At 35.8% G+C, this 23,244-nt stretch overlaps 1 protein-coding gene across 1 annotated transcript in view; it reads right to left on the bottom strand.

The window, feature by feature from the left end:
* The window catches only part of CFAP47 (cilia and flagella associated protein 47), a 308,902-nt gene that overhangs the window by 28,384 nt on the left and 257,274 nt on the right, over nucleotides 1–23,244 (bottom strand). The window contains 3 exon segments of the mRNA XM_050712219.1: nucleotides 10,482–10,643; nucleotides 12,499–12,593; nucleotides 13,210–13,369. Coding sequence (XP_050568176.1) covers nucleotides 10,482–10,643; nucleotides 12,499–12,593; nucleotides 13,210–13,369 — 417 coding nt within the window.

The following is a 23,244-nucleotide window of genomic DNA, read 5'->3' as shown; positions in this document are numbered from 1 at the left end:
ATAGAATTATTCATGTTAGAAAAGATGCTTAAGATCATCTAGTCCAACCATCAACCTATCACTAACAATTCCACCACATATCATTAAATATGGCACCAGGGATGGCACCTGTACCACCTCCCTGGGCAGCCAGTTCCATTGCCTAACCACCCTTGTCCATGAAGAACTTGTTATCTTTCAAAAATCACCATTTTAGTGTAGTTAAAAGTCTAATTCAAATTGTAAAATACACATCCAGATATAAAGTACACCCCAATTATTCCACCTCTGTTTTGAAAATACAGAGCAGCAGGAAGAATTTTAACCACATCTGACTCAACACAGAAAAAAATTATCAATTATTATCAATTATCTTACCAGGACGAAGAAGTAGCATGCTATTTATACACAGATGGTTAGATCTAGGAAATAGAATTACAAAATATATATATATAGATATAGATATAGATATAGATATATCAGAAAGAATATTATGCATTATTTAAGTTAAAAAAAAAAAAGATTAAGAAGATGGTTTTGAGGTCATTATTCCAAGATTAATTTTGTAAAGTATTAAAAATATCCTGTTTTGAAAGGCAGTTAATCTCAGTCTTGAAGTGTTTTGCTTTGTGTAAATAAAGACCTTCAAAAGGTAATATGAATTAGGCAACATTTGTGTATACAGCTCTTTCAGAATTACTGAAGCAGCTATGCTAGAAAAACAGTATGATTTTTGAACTATATACTTCTGTGATTTGACTGTTACTTATTTTTAAGTGCTAGTAAGGCTACTTCTTAAAAAACAATATAATTAAAGTGTTGGTGACTTTAAAATAACATCTAAGAAGACAAAATGAAATAGACCATTTCTTTTTATTTTTTATTTTGTCTGACTCTTATGAATACTAGCATGAAAACTCCAAGGATTTTACACACTGATCATATCATTTGGAAAAAAAAAATCTGAATTTTTGTGACTGTTAGGATTTAATGTAAAACTAATTGATAGATTTCTTACATCTAAAAATTAAAAGACAATCATAACATGTTCACACAGTGGGAACCTTAGGAATTTAACTGACAATTCAGTGGAAAAAGCTACCCAGTATTTAAGCTTCAAAAGAGCTTATTACAAAGACATGACTCTAATGTCTTTAAAGATACCATAAAAGGCCCACTGGACATATCTATCCTGGAATAGAGTTTCACATGGTCATTAGAGAAGCTTTTTGTCCTGTCCTTTTACTTCTGGAAAGTGAGTATACGTTTGACTTCACTGAAGAACAGCTCATTAAACATTTTTTTTTTCTGATGATACAAATCTAATGGATAGTGGCCTGTGAGGCTGCATGCAGTCTTTTGTGGATACCTAAAGGAGCTCTAGCTATCTGAGCTATCCGCTCAGATAATGCTTAAGCTGCAACAGACTTGGTGATATAGAAATGGCAAGGGAAAGGATCATTCTAAGAAACCCCAATGAGAGAGGAGGAAATTAAAGCAATGATTGAAAGATGTTCGGAAAGAAAAAATGCTTGTCCAATGCTTGCCCTCATTACAGAGTATTTCTTACTGTGGATAGATGCAAGTGAACTCATTTAAAAGGCCTTTCCCAGTTCCCACTCAGCAGGCTGCAATCTTACTTGTAGTCATTTAATGAAGGACATCAACAAAATCACAGAACAGAAGCACAGAATGAAAGCCCAGCCACTCGTAAAGCTTCATGCCAGATAAATTATTTTACTAGGTTCTGAATTTAAACATATTACATCCTTTCACTGATTATTTTCTTTTTTCCCCTTAGTTTTGATAATTCTTCAAGGCTAAGGATCCATTGCAACCCAGGCACCTAAAAAAGATTTTTTTTTCCCTCTTGATCTAATATTCTCCAGAGTTGTAAAACATAAACTACCGGACAGGACTTTAAGCAGCCATGACATCAGTCATCTGACATCTAATGTTGACCTTCAAAATCTTGTGAAATATCTTTCTTCATTACCCTGTTCAACGCTCATCCAACACTTGTCATTTTCCTACTTCTCCACTGTCTTCCAGGGGTCTGTCTTCACACACACTCTTGGAACTCAGTAGGCAGAGGAGAATTTAGTTGAAGCATGTAGTGAAAAGTACATAACAGTGAAAGCAGCAGACAGAATACATTACTGTACACTAGACCAAATAGTTTTAATACAGTTTTCAAGTAAATATTCAATCGAAAAGCTAAAGTGAATGATAAGCATAATAAAGAGGAAAAAAAGGAAGCCTTTTGGTCAAGACTATCTTAACATTTCAGTAAAGAGTATCTTCCAGGAGGTAAGAAATGAATCTCATGTGAGAAGTAAATATCTATTTCTTGCTGTAAACTATAATAAGTACGTGAAAATAGGGGCAGAATAAGCAAACAGCACAAGACCTGGTGTTAAATATGCCTTTCACTGAATTTCTTCATACAGGTACAAAAATGCTGTACACAGAGCATTACTAGCAAAGATAACACAATGTACTCTGTTAAATGTCAGATACCAAACTACCTTAAATACAAAGAAATAAATGGATAAGAAAGTGGTCTCCTTCTCTAGTTAATGTAATCATTGATCTTCAATGCAATTAAACATTTTTGTCCATATCTTCAAGGCTCTGCAGTATTCCAGTCTAGTCACATTTTTCTTAACCCTGCATCCCACTGCCTATTTCCCTAGCAACCAACATTTCTTTTCTAAATTTTCCCTTACATTTGATTTTTCTGTGTTTTTTTTTTCTTTCTCTTTCAAAACACTTATTTAAAGAAAATTTCTGCTGCTAAAGCAGATTACTACTGCAGGGCCTTGGAAAGCCTTTCTCAAAAACACAGCATCATTTAGTTAACGTAATGGAAGTCTGTGAATCCATGTATATGAAGTATACTGTCCACCTCTAGCATCTGTTATTCTTCATATATTTCTGCATTTTTCCTTTCAGTTAATTTCCTCATATTCTCTCTCTCTGAATCCCTTGTAGATGAATTCCCTTTTATTACATTTATCCATATTCCATTCTTAACATTCTTACTTTCCTTATTTCAATATTATTTGATATTACATTGAAACAAACAAAGAAAAAAAGCAGAAAAAGCAAAAAGATTCTCAGTCACCCAAAAATCTCTTTGATCACTTTGATCTAGCATTCTACTTAGATTTGTACAATAATCTATACTCACAATAAACTGTAAGTTAATGTTTTAAGCTAACTGATAAAAAATGTATTCTTTTCAAAAACATTCCACACCTGTTTCAACATTCTGCTTTTTTAGTTAGCATTGTCCTCATTTAGCTATCAATTCTAGCAAATAAAGATCATATTTCTAACTGGGGATAAGCAACATCAAACCATCTTCTTCATGACCATATTTATGATGCAATTTTAATTCCCACAGATTTTTTTTTTTTTGCCATAGTATCCTGACTCATTTTTCCTCACTGGATACATCAGGCCAAGTTTTCAAAACAAAAAAAAATAATTTTTGCATAAGAAATCTTCAGACTGAAGTTCATTGGTTTATAGTCACACATGCTTAATTTACTTAATGATTTAGATCAAGATACAGGGAAATAACATAACCTTCACTGAAAAATTTGTCATCCAAACGTGTTATTTTTTGGATGTAAATAAAAGTTTAGAACTATTAACAAGTTTGTGTAGTATTCTTGCATCAGATGTGTTATTGTGGCTTAGTCAATCAGTTCTTGTCTTTTCTTTTTTTCCTAGGTGTATACCATTCTGAAAAGTAACACCAGGAAGAATTATTTCTCATTTCATAATAGAGTTATTGTTTTTGCACTTCTGTGAGGGTGAGTGAATATCTTCAGATTGGTTTATAATTGAGATGGTTTCCTGCAAGCATTGAATATTTTAACTGATCATGATTTTGCATAGGTGTTAGAAAGCAATCTTAATTTGCATAATGATTACTCTCATTTTTAAGGTTTGCAGATGTCAATATTTTATATAGAAAAAAAAAACAGAAACAGAAACAATGTTTTTTAGTTACAAACTGTGCTTGCTCATAATTCACGAGATTTTTTTCAGTATTTTTTGTATTTTTCTAGCTATATTAAACAATGGTGGGGAGGGTTACTTGTGAGACAAAAAATATGCCATATTGTTCCTTTTTTAATGGATTAAGTGTTAGCCTATTATAATACCATCAGGTAAGTACAGACCTATTTGAAGTTCTTCATCAAAACGCCTGTGTATGTTTCAGTTTGTAGTGGGTTTATGTAGCAAGGTTTTGGTAGTGGGGGCTGGAGGGGTGATTTCTGTGAGAAGATTCCAGCAGCTGCCCCATGTTAGATAAGGGCCAGTTATCAGCAGACTCCAAAAGGGACCCGCCGCTGGCCAGAGCTCTGCCAATAAGCAATGTTGTTTGTGCCTCTGGGAGAGCAGATTTAAGAAAGGAAACAAACAAACAACAACAAAAAAAAACTTCTGCAACAGCAGCTGGGAGAGTGAGGAGTGAGGAGTGAGAAGCAGCCCTGCAGCCCCCAAGGTCAGTGCAGCAGGAGGGCAGGAGGTGCTCCAGGCAGGCAGCAGCAGTTCCCCTGCGGCCTGTGCAGGGAGAGGCCCCTGGTGGAGCAGGCTGTCCCCCTGCAGCCCATGGGTCCCACACGGAGCAGATCTCCACGCTGCAGCCTCCCCGTGGAGGAGCCCACGTGGAGCAGGTGGATGTGGCCTGGAGGAGGCTGCGGCCCATGGAGAGCCCCCGCAGGAGCAGGCCCCGGGCCGGAGCTGCAGCCCGTGGAGAGGAGCCCCCGCAGGAGCAGGGGGTCTGGGGGGAGCTGCCGCCCACCCGTGGGGGACCCGTGCTGGAGCAGTTTGCTCCTGGGGGATGGATCCTGTGGTACGGAGCCATGTGGGAGCAGTTCTTGGAGAGCTGCTGCCTGTGGACAGTCCCCGCAGGCTCAGTTCAGGAAGGACGGCATCTCATGGGAGGGACCCCGCGTGGAGCAGGGGCAGAGAGGGACCGTGAGGGAGTGGTGGAGACGAAGTGTTAGGGACTGACCGCAGCCCCCAGTCCCCCATTTCCCTGCACTGCTTGAGGGGAGGAGGTAGAAGAGGGTGGATGGGGGGAAGGTGGTCTTAGTTTGTTTTCTTTGTTTCTCATTGCTCTATCTTGTTAATAATAGGCAATAAATTTTACTAATCTCCCTACGCTGTGTCTGTTTTGCCCATAGCGATAATTGTTAAGTGATCTCCCTGTCCTTATCTCAACCCTTGAGCCCTTTGCTGGATCAATGGGCCAAGGCCAACTGTGTGAGGTTCAACAAGGCTAAGTGCTGCACTTAGGGCGCAACAACCACATGCAATGCTACAGGCTGGGTAGAAAGCTGCTTGATGGAAAAGGACCTGGAGGTATTGTTTGATAGCCAGTTGAATATGAGCCAGCAGTGTGCTCAAGTGACCAAGAATGTCAACAATATCCTGGCTTGTATCAGAAATAGTGTGGCCACAGGACTAGGGAAGAGATTGTTCCCCTGTACTCATGTCTGGTGAGGCTGCACCTCAAATACTACATTCAGTTTTGGGCCCCTCACTACAACAAAGACATTGAGGTACTGGAGGGTGTCCAAACAAGGGCAACAAAGCTGGTGAAGGGTCTAGAGGGCAAGTCTTATGAAGAGTGGCTGAGGAAAATGAGGTTATTTAGCCTAGAGGAATGGAGTCTTATGGGAGACCTGATCGCTCTTTACATCTGCCTCAAAGGAAGTTATAGCAAGATGGGGGTCGGTCTATTCTCCCAAGCAACGAGTGATAGAACAAGGGGAAATGGCCTCAAGTTGCTCCAGGGGAGGTTTAGCTTGGGTTATCAGGAAAAGACTGTTCACTGAAAGGGTTGTGAAGCATTGGAACAGGCTGTCGAGGGACATGGCTGAGGCACTATCTGTGGAGGTATTTAAAAGATGTGTAGATGAGGTGCTTAGGGACATCGTTTAGTGGTAGACTTGGCAGTGCTAAATTAAAGGTTGGACTTGATGATCTTAGAGGCATTTTACAACCTAAATGATTCTATGATTCTATAATCATAGTATTTATGATTTTTGTTACTAATGTACAAAAACGGGCCATTTAAAAATCCAACCTTCCTAAACACAAATGTGCATTTAAACTCTCCTGCTTTATAATCCAACAGCAATTAACAGAAAGGGATTGCTTGATCATCCAGGTAGTTCATATTCCATTAAAACTGTGAGCATCCACTAGATCTATTAATTCCTCCACATAGTTCATTTTCACTGAAGAAATCCTATATAGTACTTACTATATTTTGCATATTGACAGCTAACATTGACCCACTGAAATTTAAGTTGGTGAACTTAGACTTTTCCTTCAGGAAGAGAAATAATGCATCAAATGTCTCCCATGTTTCACTCATAGATAAAGAAGCAAACAGCCAGATGTAAACAAAAATTATATAGCTCACAAAATAATCTCTCTAGGCTTCCGTTTCTACTCTTATGCACTGTTCTTCGACTTCAGATAATTCCCTATTTTCCTGTAGGAGTTGTCACCCTTAGTAATAAGGTAAACCGTAATAGAGTGTCTCTTCCTACCAGCTGGTGGTTCACCCTCTCATCAACATTTTCATTTTGCCATTACTAACAGCTTTCACCTATCTGCTAATACAAAACAAACATTTTGTTGTTCTTTCTTCTACTTATCACAGAGAGAAAAACCAACAACAACAAAAGTCTACTATCTCATTTATAAAACCATAATTCTCTCATCCTCAAACACCATTTCAGAAATAATTCCATAATGATTACAACAATAGAGAGATGGCTTAAGTTATATAGAGAGCTATCTTCATTATTATTATCTTCTTCATGTTGCTTTCCATATTTACCTCCAAAACTTTATCAGTAATTAAATTAAAATGCCTCAATGAGAGAGAGTAAGTCTATATTTTCTCTCCACCTATATTGGCATTTTCTACCTTATGCTGATAATATTTCTTCGATCTTAGCGAATTTTGTTGAACTTATTTCTTACAGGTGAGCTTCCTGATCCAGATCTATCACATTAAACTGGCATTTAGTGGAATCCATATCACTGGCCAACATGAAATCTTGCTAGAGTGGGGAATAGCTTTTAACATGTTTGTAGGTTTTGTTCTTCCTGTCTCAAATAACTTTATTAATAAAGTTAAAGAAAATAGAGTATTTCTGTAAATTTTGATGAGTTTCAATACTTCAGGAATTTTTGGATGTTAGATCTGTTATATCTGATTGGATGTTAGACTGTAATAGCAGTCTGTTAAACTGTAGAGAATACACACGTATTTCTATTTTTGCTGTTTTCTTAGATGGTGAAACAAAGGGTACACTTTAGGTAACATATGCCAATGTACATTATAGATTAGTATATCTGGAAAATGTTATTTGACTACAAGGTGCAATTGAACTGTTCATCTGTTTAGAGGTCAACATAGCTGCAAAACTTGCACATAACATAAAAAACTTATAGCTGTGCTACCTTCAACCTGGACAGTACTGTTCCACCCCCCCCCCCCCCCCTCCAGAATTAACTCGCTTGAAACTTTCCTAGAAATAAGAACCCAGGAGCAAGGAACTAAGACCAGACCTTCAGCTGTGAGAGGAACTATGAATTAATAAAAAACAGGGAAGTTCTCTACACACAGGGAACAGGGAAGTTCACTCTACACTGGCTGCCTTATGTGATAAACTGAAGTAGGTGAAAGGGATAGGTTACAAAGGACTATTACAAATGTAGAGGCAGGACTGATCAGTGTTTTTCCTCAGTCAGAAGATACTCTGTATACTCCACATGCTCTCAACATACTGAAGTTTGGTTGCCTAGAAACATCTGAATTCCAGTCAATATCTATAATGGATAACTTGCTTGATATTGTTTGGTGCTTTTCTTACAAGACTATGGAAAATGCATCATTTTTTTTCCCCCTATTTAATGTTTAAGGTGAATTAAAAAGGGTATTTTATTAGAGTACAAATAAGAACCTCCACTCTTGTCTGGATGAATTGATGTCTTAAATTAGGTTTACCAAAAATAATATAATTAGAGACATATTTAAGAAAACAGCTGAAAAATACATATAGAGTACATATAATTGAAAATTATTTTTAAAGGGGACATATTATAGTTGATATGCCTAAAACATTGTCTTTAAGTTATTTGATCTCTGGAGCATTGCTTACGTCTGAACAAGTCATGTCATTTTAGCTACATGGTATTTAGATCACCCCTTCTGTCTTAAGAAATTGTAATAATTTTATATTTCAAATGATATCATCTGGAATGGATGAAATTGAATTCCTTTAACACAAAGGACATGCTTGAAGATTTTTTACTTCCCAACAATTTATACTTGTCCAAACAATTTAAATACTGAATTGCAGTAGTAGCTGTTTAAATCTGATCTGCCAGTAATTATCATCATTTATCTTTGGATATAAAATCTGCTTACTACACATCACACGTACTATCTGATGAATCACTCTTTGAGAAAAGAAAAAAATGAAAAACAGCTTGCCAGCCTGCTATCTTAGAGGTTTACACTTTTGTTTATATTATTACTGGTAGACTGCAGAAAGCTCAGATAGTACCATTAAATCTGATTCCTAATAGGCATCAAATTCATTCAGCAATATGACGTTAATATGTCATTGAAAAGCACCAGCATTATAAATGATCTTACTACCTATGTTGTCTACCATTTCATTACCAGACTTCTTGCTTGAAAAGATGCGACGATATCCCAAATCAATGTCTTGCAGTATGCACAGGAGCCAGTCTTATAAATATGAAATATTTTCCCATGAATAAAACAAGCACCACACATCATGAATCTGCAAGTCTTTCAAAATGCTGTCTCAACTTGCTGAATATATGTTATTCTTGTCAATACAGAGGCCACCATTTTGGAGGGAAATAGCTCAGTTATGTTTAAGATCGTCTACTCGCTTGTAACAAGTTAATGAAGATTTAAGCCTTGCTACTCTACAGTAAAAAATATGGTGATGTATTTTGATATATCACTGTTCTCACAATGCCAAACAAAATTATATTAATAATATTTACAATTCTCCAAAGAGGCAAGAACGTATGTTGAGACCTTCACATCTTTTTATTTTACTGGATCGATCACTATCACTTTGTAATATGGGAATGTAAGACAATAATATGCCCAGACAATAACCTATCCTTGGTATTGGGATATGGGTAATTATAAAGTTTAAATAAGCAATTACAAAGATTAAGTAATGAGTAAGTATACTATGTGTAAGGTTGTGACTGCAGTTCAATTTCAGATTCCCTTCTGTTTTAAAAATATTCAAAAAAAAAAAATCTGTTTAAAGATTTGGACAGTGATTGAAGAGAGAAGACCACAGTGCTAAGTGTGCAGGGGTGGAGCTATGGCTGGATGAAAATTATCCTTATAGGAAGGATGTAATGCATCTTGATTTCAATTTAACAGATCTTCACTTTTTCACAGTTCTTTGGCAAGGAAGCTATTGAAACATGGTATTCCTGTAAAGTGTCTGTTGAACCAGACTCTGATGCTGACTCCAATGGCATAGATGAGACAAAAAAGCCAAGTCTACCTGTCTCTCAACCTGAAAGTCAATGAACTACAATCATAGTAACTTCTGTACTCATCTTTTACCATGTTACAGTGCATTCTACTCTTGAGAAAGTTGAGCATGGGTGAAATCCCTTACCCTCATTTGCAACTATATCTCATGTCACGTGCTGTAATACTAAAATAACACTTTTCTTAAAAAGTAGGATGACTGTACCTAAAAACAAATGTAAGTTTAATTTCAAAGGTACAATAATTAGTCAAAGTATAATGTAGCAATTAATAGCTTGTAGTTAGACTGTTAACACATGCCTATGAACAGAAATAATATACATGAAGCTTAACAAGTATTCTTTTCTTACACGTTGTACCATTCTCTTTCAAAGAGAGGTATGATATGAAAAGGTGGTGTATCTCTGAAGGAATTGATTTTTACTGTGTCATCAGCTGATTAACAGTAAGTGGAAACTTTCTTTTACACAGCTTTATTGCTTCCTTAGAACAAGGCCTCTTTCTTAAATCCATTTTGCTGCAGATATTGGCCTTCTGGTGGGAATGCATCTTACAAATAGGGACAACCTGAAGATAAACAGTGCCTTGCAATGCTTACGCAGACATATTTTTGCTACCTTTACACTTTGTGCAGGCTATACTCTTTTAAACGAGAGATGGTATGTGTGCAAGCCTCACATCCAAGACACACATAAAAGAAAGGTTCAAAGGTGCCTGTAACTCCACAGACATACTGTTATATGAGTGTCCTGTATTTGCAACATGGTAGAAATATGGTCTGAGAGAAAGATTTTTCTAATTCCCATCTGTTGTCATAGCAGAGTTACATTAAGTAAAGTACTTACTGTATGTGCAATGTTATTAAAAAAAGTGTGATATCCAAGCTATTTATTCTTACCATCAGTGACTTGAACTTCTTCTTGGATATTGGCTGGCTTATGTCTATTGATCAATGCAGAATTTCTTGTGGCAGGCATAGCAGTTGCACCAGGAACTGCACCAGTTAGCAGCACTTCTACTCTTTTTTCTACTCTCTGCCTGGCTTGACAACGTACAACAGCTACAGAAAAGAAAGAATCCATTATTTGTAAAGCGTCAGAATCTTTTTTTTAACAGAATAATTAGAAGTGACATGTGCTTGGAGAATGACGTAATTCCAGAAATGAGTGAGACAGCTAAAATACAGTTTTCTCAAAGTTTTGTTGTTCATTTTTTAGGTGAAATAGTAGGAAATATTTCTAAGCAAACAAAAATCTGTTCCTATGGTTAGTTCATAACAGCACTTTCAAATTTTGCTCTTTTTTTTGTAATAATAAAATATATCTTCATTTTAGTTCATTTGCAAATATACGCTATGATATAGTTTGATATATAGCAATGAGAAAAGAAGACTGAAAGGAAAACAAAAAAAAATAAAAGAGAGAAAGAATTTAAAAGTTAAATGAAACAGTATTAACTTACTACTTGGTTTCTTACCAAGTAAGAATACTGTTCAAATTTCAGCTTTTAAAGAACTATGACAAAATAAAAAGCATCCTTCTCTTTGAAGCATGACAGACCTTTTTTCCGATTCAGTTAATGCTTTTAATTTGCTTGTTACAAAATCTGTCCTTTTTCATTAGAAGATAGTTGGACTTAGCTAGATTTTTTATACTAGATTTTATAAGGCTTACTTTTGTGGTCATTGTTTACAGTTCTTTCAATTCTTATTGGCACAGAAAGAGGAGAAAACTAGATTCAAGAGCTGAAGGAAAAAAATAAAATGTTTTCCAGAAAAAAAGAATTTTCCAGAGGTATTGAAATTAACATGAAAAAGAAGAGGTGGTTACATACTTTTCAGTTTCAAGGTCTAAATACCATTTTCATCAGAATTATGGCTCTGAAAACTGCATAATTATTTTTATATTATTAAAAAGCTAGATTATATTTTTTTTCTGCCTACAAGGCAGTAAGTAATCACTCATTGTCACACATTTTTAAGTAAGGAAGAAATGCTCAGAACTAGTAATTTGATCCCTTACCTAAAACAATCAGCAGAATTATATCCAATGATTCTTTAAAAATTAATTCTGAACTTCATATCAAGATTTTATGATAAATAATTCAGACACAACTCTTGGTAAGTAATTATATTCAGTATTCTTTTAAAAAGGAGCAAAAAATGCCTTACTCCTGAACCCTGTTTATTTAGCTACAGCTTGTAGTTCTGGAGCTTGTTTCATTATTATTACTATCGAAAATAAGTTGGTATAAAATTGTCCCTCATCTACACCGTATGTTGTAGTTTTATCAAGGTTTTAGCTTTAAAAAACTGTTCACAATTTCTGTGTTTCACTATTCTGGGGTTATATCTCACCTTTAAAAATACGTTTAACAAATCTATAAACATGTACTGTACACAAAATAAGCAACAATAAAAGTCCTATGAATGTGTCAGTCATTTTTTAATGCAAGTTTACTTCTCAGGAGCAAGTGGAAAACTTACTGCTATTTACACGAACCTATATTCTTTTTTGGTTACAGTGAAATTCAAGGCTGAGCAACACAATGGACATCTAACAATTAAATTGTCTGGAAGGGTATTTTGGGTATGTAAGTAGAAATCTACACTTATGTCAGTCTTTCATTTGATTTATTTATGGTTCTCTAATTTAGCATTAACTGGGACAGTGAAGGGCACAAGCCATGAGGTTTCCAACTGCTCCCGGCTCCTTTTATCCATAATGAGAATGACACAGAAGGTCTAGATTTATTTTGTAGGCTGGGAAGGGGATTTTATTTTTAATATGTGATTTTATCTTTTTTAAGAATGTGATAGAGTATTAGAGCAAATTTTCATGATCAAGCAGGTGAGAACACAAATAACTATTTTATTTTCTTGAACTTCCTGTTCAAGTTTGTCAATAATTACCTACCTGGCACTAATTTCTGCTGTGGTCCTTCAGGTATTCCATGAACTGGATAGGTCCAGAGTATTCCCTGAATACCCCCATCCTCTGACACAGTAAAACTAGTTGGAGAATAAGTGAACAGTATCATGGAAAACAGGTAGAGTGTCATTATGATACTAACATTATGATAGTATTGAGGTTTTTTTCTCTAAAACAATATAGAGTTAAGAGTTACTGGAAATGTGAAACTCCATTTTATTGTATGCTTTAATGCTAAACATATCTAAAAAAATATATGAAATAAGATCCAAGCAAATCATAAAAGCCATAACTGACATCCACTTATTTTAGTGTCTTTGAATACCATTATGTCAGGATACAAGAACGTTTGGCCTGATTTGCTCTCTCTTATGTCACGCCTACACTGAAGCAAAGTTTATGTAGTTTATGCATTACAAAAACATACCCACAGGAGAGTAATTATTAACCCCAAAATTAGAAGTATCTAACAACTTTCATTTGCTCAATATCTATAACTGCACTGGCAGATAGTACTTTGCATTTTGTAAAGTACACACTTTGCAGGGTACATTAAAAGCTCATGTTGGATATCTATTGCCCTCAAAAATCAGACACTTGCTTCCCCTTGGGAGCCACACACAGATATCTGAAGGGGAAAATGATGATAAGATTGAGTATCTGCAACTACACATTTTTCCTATTAGAATAAATTACCTCTTTAAGTCTTTACTTAATTCAGCAGAATCCTCATAAGGCCAGTTTTCACCATTTTCCCTCATTACATGAATTACCACCGCAGCCTCATACATTTTCATTGTATCTGGCATGAATAACACTGGGATGTCCAGTTTTTCTTTTGGAGCTAATTGAATTCCTGTAAGACAAAAGAGATTGTTATCGTACCTCAGAAATTTTGAAAATTATTTAAAACATTTTATTCATATATTTACTTTTTTTTTCTTTTTGATACACCATTTAACATTTTAGCATAGTGTATTGTTCTCCCTGTGACAACAAATTGCATTTTATCCTGCTCTTGCTACAATCAAATCTTATCTTACACTACCATCTGAGGTCAGTCCTCCTGTAATAAGGTGTTTCTTGATTCCTTGAAGACCTCAAATACAGACCAGTGCTTCACGTTACTATGCATTCTACTAACAGTAAGAAATTCTTATCTAAACATGTGGATTTCTGTATTGTAAAGGCTCTTCATGTAGTAATGGAAATTAAATAACTGCACTGCAATAGTAATTGCAAAATTTCTGTGCATTTGTATAAATCCATCATGGCATGAGCAATTTGTTTTTGAAAAAACTACTTGAAAAGTCTCTTATCTTGAAACAGCTTGAAAATATTATCATTAAATATCATTTTAAATTGCTAATATCTAGATGAAAAAAATCATTTAATAAAGATTTGTGATATTTTCTTAGATCTTAATGTCCTTAGTTGATGTATTACAAATCAAGTATATATGTATATATATATACACAAGTAAATATATATATATATATATATATATATATACACACACACGATTTAAAAGATGAAGAATATACACATACTGTTGATAATAGTGTGGCCAAAGAGTTTTACCTTTAAAAAAATTACCAACATACCTGTCAATCCAGTATCTTAAATAACTAAACTGACCATACACATTGTTGCCATACTTCCAAAAACTTCTGACCCATCCGTTTAAAATAGATGTCAGCTATAGCTCTGATAGTTCTCCTTCCATGAGAAACAAGACAGCTTTCTACTGTGATTTGCCGAACTTTGGGCCTACTCTGCTGTAGCTAAGGCAGAGACCTGTAATATCTATAAATTTCCACTGTATTAAAATTCTATAAAATTCTATTCTACTCCATTCTACATTAGAAGCTTATTCTTCAGGATATAATTAGCTTGCCTTGAATCCAAATATATACATACCGAAGTAGTATTATCAACAACAGTACGTACGCACTTTGTAACACCATTATGGCAAATCCAAACACAACGTGGAAGTATTGTAAATAAGTTTGTGAGCAATGTGACCAAAAAAGGAACAAAGGTATGTACCTGCATGTAGGAGGCATTTGGGTAACAGAAGTTTAAAGATGAAGCACAAGGTAAGCAGAAGGGACTGCAAACAGGCAGGACATCTTGCTGAATACACAGGAGGAATGACTGACAAAACCAAAACCCAAACAAACACCATGGGGAGCTGTTGAGACTGCCCTTTGGAGGGGGAGGAGGCAAGAAGTGCACAGCAGCCATAATGACCAAGGAAAGATGGAGAAGAAAGACAATCATCCGAATTCAGTTCTTAATTCTTTCATCAAAGTTTTTCTCTCTCAAACCTGATCACTTTAACCTCCATGGTGAACATCAAGGACCGAATCCATCAATGCTAAGTATACAGCATCAGCTTCAGAACATTGTACACTTATTTAGGATATGATTATTAAAGAATAACACTTTCATACATGTGGTAATAATGGCTAATAGTGTGTAAGAATTGCTCTTTAGCTTGAAAATTGTTGTTAGTAAACAATTTCAGTAAGGTTTTGTTTCAAAAGTGACCTATTTAGTCAGTCTCCTAAACATTCCCACCACAGATATCTCTAATTCCCTAATGGTATCTTTACACATCACATGGTTGTGTATGTACATAGAGAGATAGTTATATATAGTAATACACACACATCTATTCCATTGCAGCACTGGGCAACTGTGATTTGTATCATTTCCTCCTTAGGTATTTTTTCTCTTTTCTCCTTCTAGTCATCACGGCTGGGTGACCTTCAAGTTGTTAAAAGGCTGGAAGGTACAGAGGAAGAAACCTCTCCATTGCCTCAGAAGTGCAAGAGCAGCTTTTACTTGCCACAAAACCACTTTGTGTTCTGTAAAAACACTTCCCCTACCTTTTGCTATGTATGTAGGAAAACACCATTCCAGCTTTTTAAGGAACACTGCGCCAGCAATACTACACACAGAAGACAATAAAATATATGTGTAAAGTTTTAGTAGAAATCAACTTGACAAACCAAGTTCATCCTATTTGTCTGTGGACCTCATGTATTCCGCTAGGGTTACCAGGGAAGTATTTCCTCTCTATGCACTCTACCATGGTGCATATAAATTGCTAATAACAAAATTGCTGCTATATCAACATTTTATTAATTGCAAAATATCCAAGAGCTGTTCAAGCTAATTTTTGGTCTATAGTGTTTTGCCAGAATAATGTACTCGGGATGATTTGCAACTTAAAATACCATCATTAATACCATTTGCAACTGTTTTAACACATGACAAATAGAACAGACTGTAAACTAATATTTTGTTACATTATATATGCATTGCACATACTGTTTAAACAGCAGCTTAATTATGCCTGTTACAGGACATAGGGCTTTTTTAACAGTAAATTTTAATACAGAGTCCATATGATATCATTCTGGGTCATTCTCGCAGAAAATTGGTTATTAAACATCACAAAAAGACAAATTTTAATATAACTGTTGAAACAGAATGTGTTCACATTTTTAATAAACATTCTTCCTATTAGAAGCTGTTCATAATGACAGTAATTTTTATATCACTGGACTTGCCTGCAGCTGTCAACTAACCAACTGATCATTAACTGCTAGTAAAGATTTATTTCCTTATGATTTTGCATAGTTAAAAAGACAGATGAAATAGGCCTAATTGCAAAAACCACATATTGCTTCATCCTTCTCTTTTCTCATTCCCATTTAGAGAATATGAACCAGCAACTCCTGGCACAACAGACAATAATATTTATGTGGGCAATTTTAGCATAAATCAGCATGACCGAGTTGTTCCACAAACTCTCTGTACGAAATTCACAGCAAGGCACTTTTTCTGAATAAAGCTGCATCACATTCCGTATAAAGCTTTAGGCCAGATTTTGATAACACCCTGCTTCCATTTCACTATACAAAAAACACAAGGAAACAGTGATAGTTATCAGCAAACACACAGCTGACCCTTTATGGGCTGAAGCCACCTCATTCAAACCAAAGGATCACAATTGGAGTCAACTGCCTTACGGAGAAGCACGTGGAGATCTGTCTCCTCCCTCATTTCTTTATAAGGTAGCCTGTACTTTAAGCCTTGCCTCTAGCCTCTCCAAAGGAAAGTAGAGAACAATGATTCTGCAAAGGAATCTTTGGACTCCTCATCCTTTGAAACTTGAGACTAGAATTCAAAACTGAATTACATAATTAAATCAAAATGAGTGCATTTCAAATTCTCTGCTTTACTTCTATGGGGGCACTGCACTCTCGTTGAGTTCTGTAATTTCCATGTCAGCCCTAGAAAGAATATCACTGTGAGAGCTAGTTAATTGAAGTAATGCATTGGATCTCTATAGCTGAGATTTTGTTGCCTCTACAGTAGCTTAGGAAAATGTTTAAGAGCAAGCATCCAGGGCCACACTGATAAAACTGTGATGACAATGAGCAAAATATCCTACAGTATCTTTGAAAAGAATCATCATCCTCTCATTTAACTTCATCTTAGTTCAAGCCATGTACTTTTCATATTAGTAGGGAACTTTGATCATAAAATTTCTAGATGTTGAAAGGTCTGCTTCCTTGATGCATTACTATTAAGTCTGTAGCATCTCAGAGTAATTCCCACTGATTGTACCCAGAACAGCAGCCCTCAGTTCAGTTTCCTCTAACTGAAAAAGGCAAGAGATGAGGAAGAGCTCTCTATGTCTTGCTGGAGTCTGATGGGAAAACATTTAAGAGGGGTCCTTTGTCTTTTTTTTTTTAATCTTAATTGTTTCTCCATAAAAATTAGCATAGAATAACTTCAGTTAAAACCACAGATGGCCCTGCTAAAATTAACACTGGTCATAAAAATGTTAGTTCAGTATAATCAGGTCTGTTTTCTAACACTATCCTCAGGATATGGAAAGGGTGGCCTCCACAATATTCGCAGACAATAGCTGCTGCTGGGGAAGGATTTTTAATACTTTTTAAAGGAACTCATCCAGAAAATGAGGATTGATATCAGGTAGTAGAGAGTCAGATATTGCCAACACTCCAGCAAGCATCATAAATACATTAAAAAATCATGTGTATGTATTCTTCATTTATTTTCACCTGCTAGAAGAAATAAAAGCCTGGCTCACATATGAAGACAAAGGTCTTTTTTTTTTTTTTTTTTTTTTAAACAACTCTGCCAAAAGTGGTTCAGTGCTAAATTCCAAGAGTTGAATAAAGTACAGACAGCACTTCTGCTTCAACTGTTACTAAGGGTGGGTTCATTTTTGTTTGCATCCTTTTTTTTTTTAGTCCTTCCTATGAGGCTGCTTGAAGTTTTGATTCCCTTTCAGTAAAACATGATCATAGCCCTTTGTTATGGGTTCTAATTAGCAAAATGTGGGAATGCAGCAATCTGTGTTCATTTTCATACATCAGTATTATAATTAGTAAGTCTCAATGAGTAAATAAGAATACAATTTTCTGGATCAACAGCCATCAGTCAACAACCTCCATCTGTGGAGATACTCAAAACCTGACTGGATATCATCCTGAAAAACCTGCTTTGGCTGACCCTGCTGTAGCAAGGGAGGGGTTGGATGAGATAATATCAAGAGGTCCTTTACCACCTAATCCGATACTGTAATTCTGTGTTCATGGTAGATCACTATACTCAGGCTTGTTTTTGCTTTTCAGAATACATATAATACATTCTTGCTTGCTAAGCCAAATATAGACATTTTCTTAATGAATCACTTGATAAGTATTTATACAATTATATATATATATATGTTATATATATATTGCATTTTTCTTCCCTCACTACAGTTCATTTAGGTAGGTGGGATGAAAGAGAGATTCCTTTCATAGATGGTCCACGGTGAATTCATTTTTAGGAGGACTTTCTGCTTCATGAATTATGGATTATTCCACCAAAGGTTAGAGTTGTCCTTTGACCCGCATCTGAAAGCTTCAGAGAATTACTGAATGGTTGGAGTTGGAAGGTGTCCTGGTTTCAGTTAGGACAGAGTTAATTTTCCTGCTAGTAGCTGGCAGGGTGCTATGTTTTGGATTAGGATGAGAAGAGCGCTGATAACATGCTGATGTTTTAATTGTTGCAGAGCAGTGCTTACACCAAGCCAAGGACTTTTCAGCTTCTCGCTCTGTCCTGCTAGCGAGCAGGCTGGGGGTGCAGCAGGAGCTGGGAGGGGACAGACCCAGGACAGCTGACCCAAACTGGCCAAAGGGGTATTCCATACCATCTGACGTCATGCTGAACAATATATAGGGGTGGCTAGCCGGGGTGGGGGGGCCGGCTGCTCGGGGATAGGCTGGGCATCGGTCAGCGGGTGGTGAGCAATTGCATTGTGCATCACTTGTTTCATACACATTATTATTAGTCATACTATTATCATTATTATTATTATTATTATTATCCTGTCTTAATAAACTGTCTTTGTCTCAACTCACAGGCTTCACTTTCCCATTTCTCTCCCCCATCCCAGAGAGGGAGGGGGGAGGGTGAGCGAACGGCTGTGTGGTGTTTAGCTGCCGGCCGGGTGAAACCACAACAGAAGGATCTCTGGAAGATGTGGTGCAACTCACCTGCTGAGGCAGGGCCACTGAGAGAAGGTTGCACAGGACCCTGCCCAGGCAGCTTTTGAAGATCTCCAAGGAGGGAGATTCCACAGCCTCTCTGTGCCAGTTTTGTCACGTTTATAGTAAGGAAGTGTTTCCTGATGTTCAGGAGGCATCTTCTGTGTTCCAGTTTGTGCCTATTGCCTCTTATCCTGTCACTGTGCACCACTGAAAAGGGCCTGGTTCTGCCTGGTTTGCACCCTCCCTTCAGATAATTATAAACATTGATAAGATCCCCCTGAGTTACTGAGTTCCTTAGTTGAAAAAGTTAAGCCATGAATATGCAACTCAGATGCTAATAAGCAATTTCACAAATGACTGGTTAAAACTTGAAAAGTTGCTTTAAGAAATAAAAGGCACAAGTGAAAGAATGGATGTTTGAGTCTTTAACTGAAAGGCTTCACATCATCACTATCATAAGCACACAATAAAACGTATTAGATACAGTATGCTTATAAGCTTTTTGCCATTTTATGAATCTTGTGTTAATACAATTTTGTACACTTCTGGCAGAATATCTCTGGCTTATTTCATTAAAAAATTTAATTTAGAATGATTTCTTTCTGGTACTAAATAATAGATACAAGTTAAACATTTGCTATTTAGATTAAAATAAATGGATTGAGAACAGGGCTTAGTAATTAAATATGTTGTTTCATTTAATGCAATTTATTTTGCATTTAAACAAAGCCTCCCTAAAAGGACAACCATAAAGTCTTCTTTCATTTATAAAATTATCTTTTTCTAACTAATAGTCGATAGTGCAATTGTGGCAAAAAAAAAAAAAAAAAAGCCACCATTATTTTGACAGAAATACCTATCATAGATGTGCAGTAGCAGTTAATCTTACAAGGGTTAAGCATGTCAAGGGAAAAATTGGTTCTAAGCACAGCAATTCACTTCATCAGTGTAACCAAAACAAGAAAAAATAAACTTAAAATATTTAACTCTGAGAAAACTGAAAAATACATATAACAAAGATCATGAAAACCATGAAGACCACACACTCCTATTGAGAAAAAGTGGATGATAATTTTTAAAATCCCCATTATAAGACTACTGCTTAATATTAATATACTGCTTAGTATATTTCAGAAGAAAGTCTCACTCACTTCCATATCAGATTGGATTATCCACTTAGGTATAAGAATGGTTTTGTAGTAATATAGAAATTAAATAACATCATAAACTGTGGCTTAGCACAGGATTTACCACTTATCTCCTAAACTCTGGTAGCTTCAACTTTGATTTTGTCAAATCTTAAAAAAAAAAAAAAAAGTAATTGCCTGGCATTCATATACACGATACATTCAATACTATTTTCCATTTCTGCTGTCATCTTATGCATTTGTCTTGGTAGCCTCGGATATCTTTGCAGTTTCCTTTCAGAGGTGTTGGACTCAAAGTGTGCAGCTGAAACACTCTGAGAGCAGTGGACTTTGTGTTTCCTTTACTGAAATTCAGTCAGCAAGCATATTAGGAAAGACACATCTGAATGGCAGGAGCCAAAAACAGCAAGAAAGCAAGGCTGAACAGCAGCCCAGAACAATACAAAGGTCAAAGGTGAGAATAGGAAGATGATTGCAAAGACAGGGAAAAGTGAGCAATAAGACTGGAAAAAGAAAGAAACAAAACAACTGAGGGACCAGAAAAAAGGTGACAGGCATAGACACTAACTTGAAAAATGATTTGGTATACAATATGGTATGGTAGAGAACAGTGGAGACTACCAGACTGCTTTGTATAGAAGTATAGAAGACACCTGGCATGGGGAATGCCAAATAGATAAGAGTAAGGAGAGAAGAATAAAAATTAAAGATAAAATTTTGTGGGATCATTGAGGTATCCAAAATCTAAAGGTCTGCAGTATAATATTGTCCTAGATCCAAAGTTGCACAAAGCAGAAGGCATACTTTGTAGCCAAAGGAAAAGAAAATGCACGTCTCTTCCACATCAGCACTGCAAAAGATGTATAAATGTCTTTTTTTCTGAATTATACAATTTGTGACACCTCAAAAAAGGTAAGTATAAACTCAGTTTTTATAAGGTCATTCAGCCCTACCTGAACTAAGTTTTCATCTTATTTCTTCACACATTTAAATATTTCTGACATTCTCAAAAGAGATGAATTGATAAATAATGGAATACAAGAAGGATCAAAACCACAGTGTGGATAGAGAAGGGACTGCTAGGGTGAGTAGAGAGTTAGATAGTCATATATTTTAGAAACAGGATCTGTCATGTTCCACCCTACTATGTTAATGGGAAAACTATGTCCCACTCAACCCCTCTCCTCCTTTACCGAAGTGAATTCACTCTATTGTGCATATGACAAAATACAGTCTACAAGCATTTAGTATCCTACCTAAAATCTTAACCAAAACCAAACCAAACCAAACAAACAAACTAACTAACAAATAAATAAGTAAATAAATAACCACACAAGTATTTTAAAAATGCAATAAACTGCAAGAAAAGGCAATGTCATATGCTTTTTAAACAAGTGTGTTTGGTTTTTTTTTAGTGCTCAGACACAAAAAAGTCACCAAACTTTATCCTTTCTTTCTTAAAGAAAATTCACGTTACCCTAAGATAAAGTACTAGGTAAGTAAATTAAGAGTATGACAGCTTCCTCTTTCCTTAATCTTCTTCTAGACCTAAACACACACAAAAATGTCTTGAGTTCATGGCTGAAAGAAAATTGTAATTGCTTGTTAGGTATAACTGAATTTTTGACTTGTCAAATATCTGATTATTTTTGACAGATATATTTTTACTTTCATTTTAAATTTGGATATATGCATCTCTTAGTCCTATCTCTGAAAGCAGAGTCAAGTTCTGAAGCTATGGCAGATTTTAATCAAAATGTGCAAAGAGGTGTAAAATTGGCAATGACGCTGGTGATGTTATATCCTTCTACTTTTTATATTCAACCAAAAATTGTACTTTTTTTTACAAGTTGCCAAAAGATGTATCATACTTCATATAGTAGATGGTAACTGGAAACAGATATAAGTCTCCAATTGACTCTTTCATGTGAATGGGATACAGTGATTATTCAGCGCTTTTGCCTTTTCAAAAGTTGTTTCCTTGACATAGTTTATAACCTTTGAAACAGCCAGTTTAGCTATTACTCTCTTCTGTGAGTCACATATATATATTTCTTGAGTTATAAATTTTCATAGTCTCAATACTTATACTCTTCATCATTCAAGGTTCACAGGTTTTTGTAATAAGGCAGAGCTGAGCACTATGATGTTTTTTTGGTTTCTTAGTACTCAAGAAAATAGTCAAAGTTGTTAAGAATCCCTCATGAAAAGTAACTTTTTCCCACTAATTTGAATTATGCCATCAAATAATAGTTCTGTGAATCACATAACCTATGACATGGTACAGAATTTAGAATTTGCATGGAGGGAGAATGTACTTCTTAGCTAAAGGCTTCCCATACTAGGAATATTGTTTTTTTTCTGGAGGGAAGGCTTTTGTAGCCCAGTAAGTATGATTTCTTGCCATTACTATTAAAAGGTTTTTTAGCGACCTTACAAGATAGGGTCTCAGGATTTAATTGAGATTTGTCTTGGTATAAGCTCATTTTAGTTATGATAACAATTGTTTAGCAGTCAGGTTTGTATTAGGATATTTTAAGTTTATAGAGGTAAAAAGTAAAAATCAGAGCCCTGAATTGGAGGGCTGTGGCTGCAGGAACAATAAGCTCCCAGCCAACTCCAAGCTTGTGGGGGATTCGCTGCTCCAGCTGGATGCATGTAAGTCTATGGGGCCTGATGGGATTCATCTCAGAATACTCAAAGAGCTGGTTGATATCATTGCAAAACCTTTCCAAATTGTTTTTCAACAGTCTTGGGAAGCTGGAGAGGTCCCAGTTGACTGGAAGCTGGCAAATGTTCCAGTTTTCAAGAAGGATAAGAAAGAGGACCCTGGTAGTTACAAGCCTGTCAAGTCTTACTTCAGTGACTGGTAAAATTATGGAGATTATTCTGGGAGTTATTGAAAACTTGAAAGACAATGCAGTCATTGGTCACAGTCAACATAGGTTCACAAAGGGAAAGTCCTGCTTAACTACCTTAATTTCCTTTTATGACATATT

This window comes from Cygnus atratus, chromosome 1, assembly GCF_013377495.2.
Source record: "Cygnus atratus isolate AKBS03 ecotype Queensland, Australia chromosome 1, CAtr_DNAZoo_HiC_assembly, whole genome shotgun sequence".
Classification (NCBI taxonomy): Eukaryota; Metazoa; Chordata; class Aves; order Anseriformes; family Anatidae; genus Cygnus; species Cygnus atratus.
The sequence above is the reverse complement of the archived record's forward strand: the minus strand, read 5'-3'. Positions and strand labels throughout refer to the sequence as shown.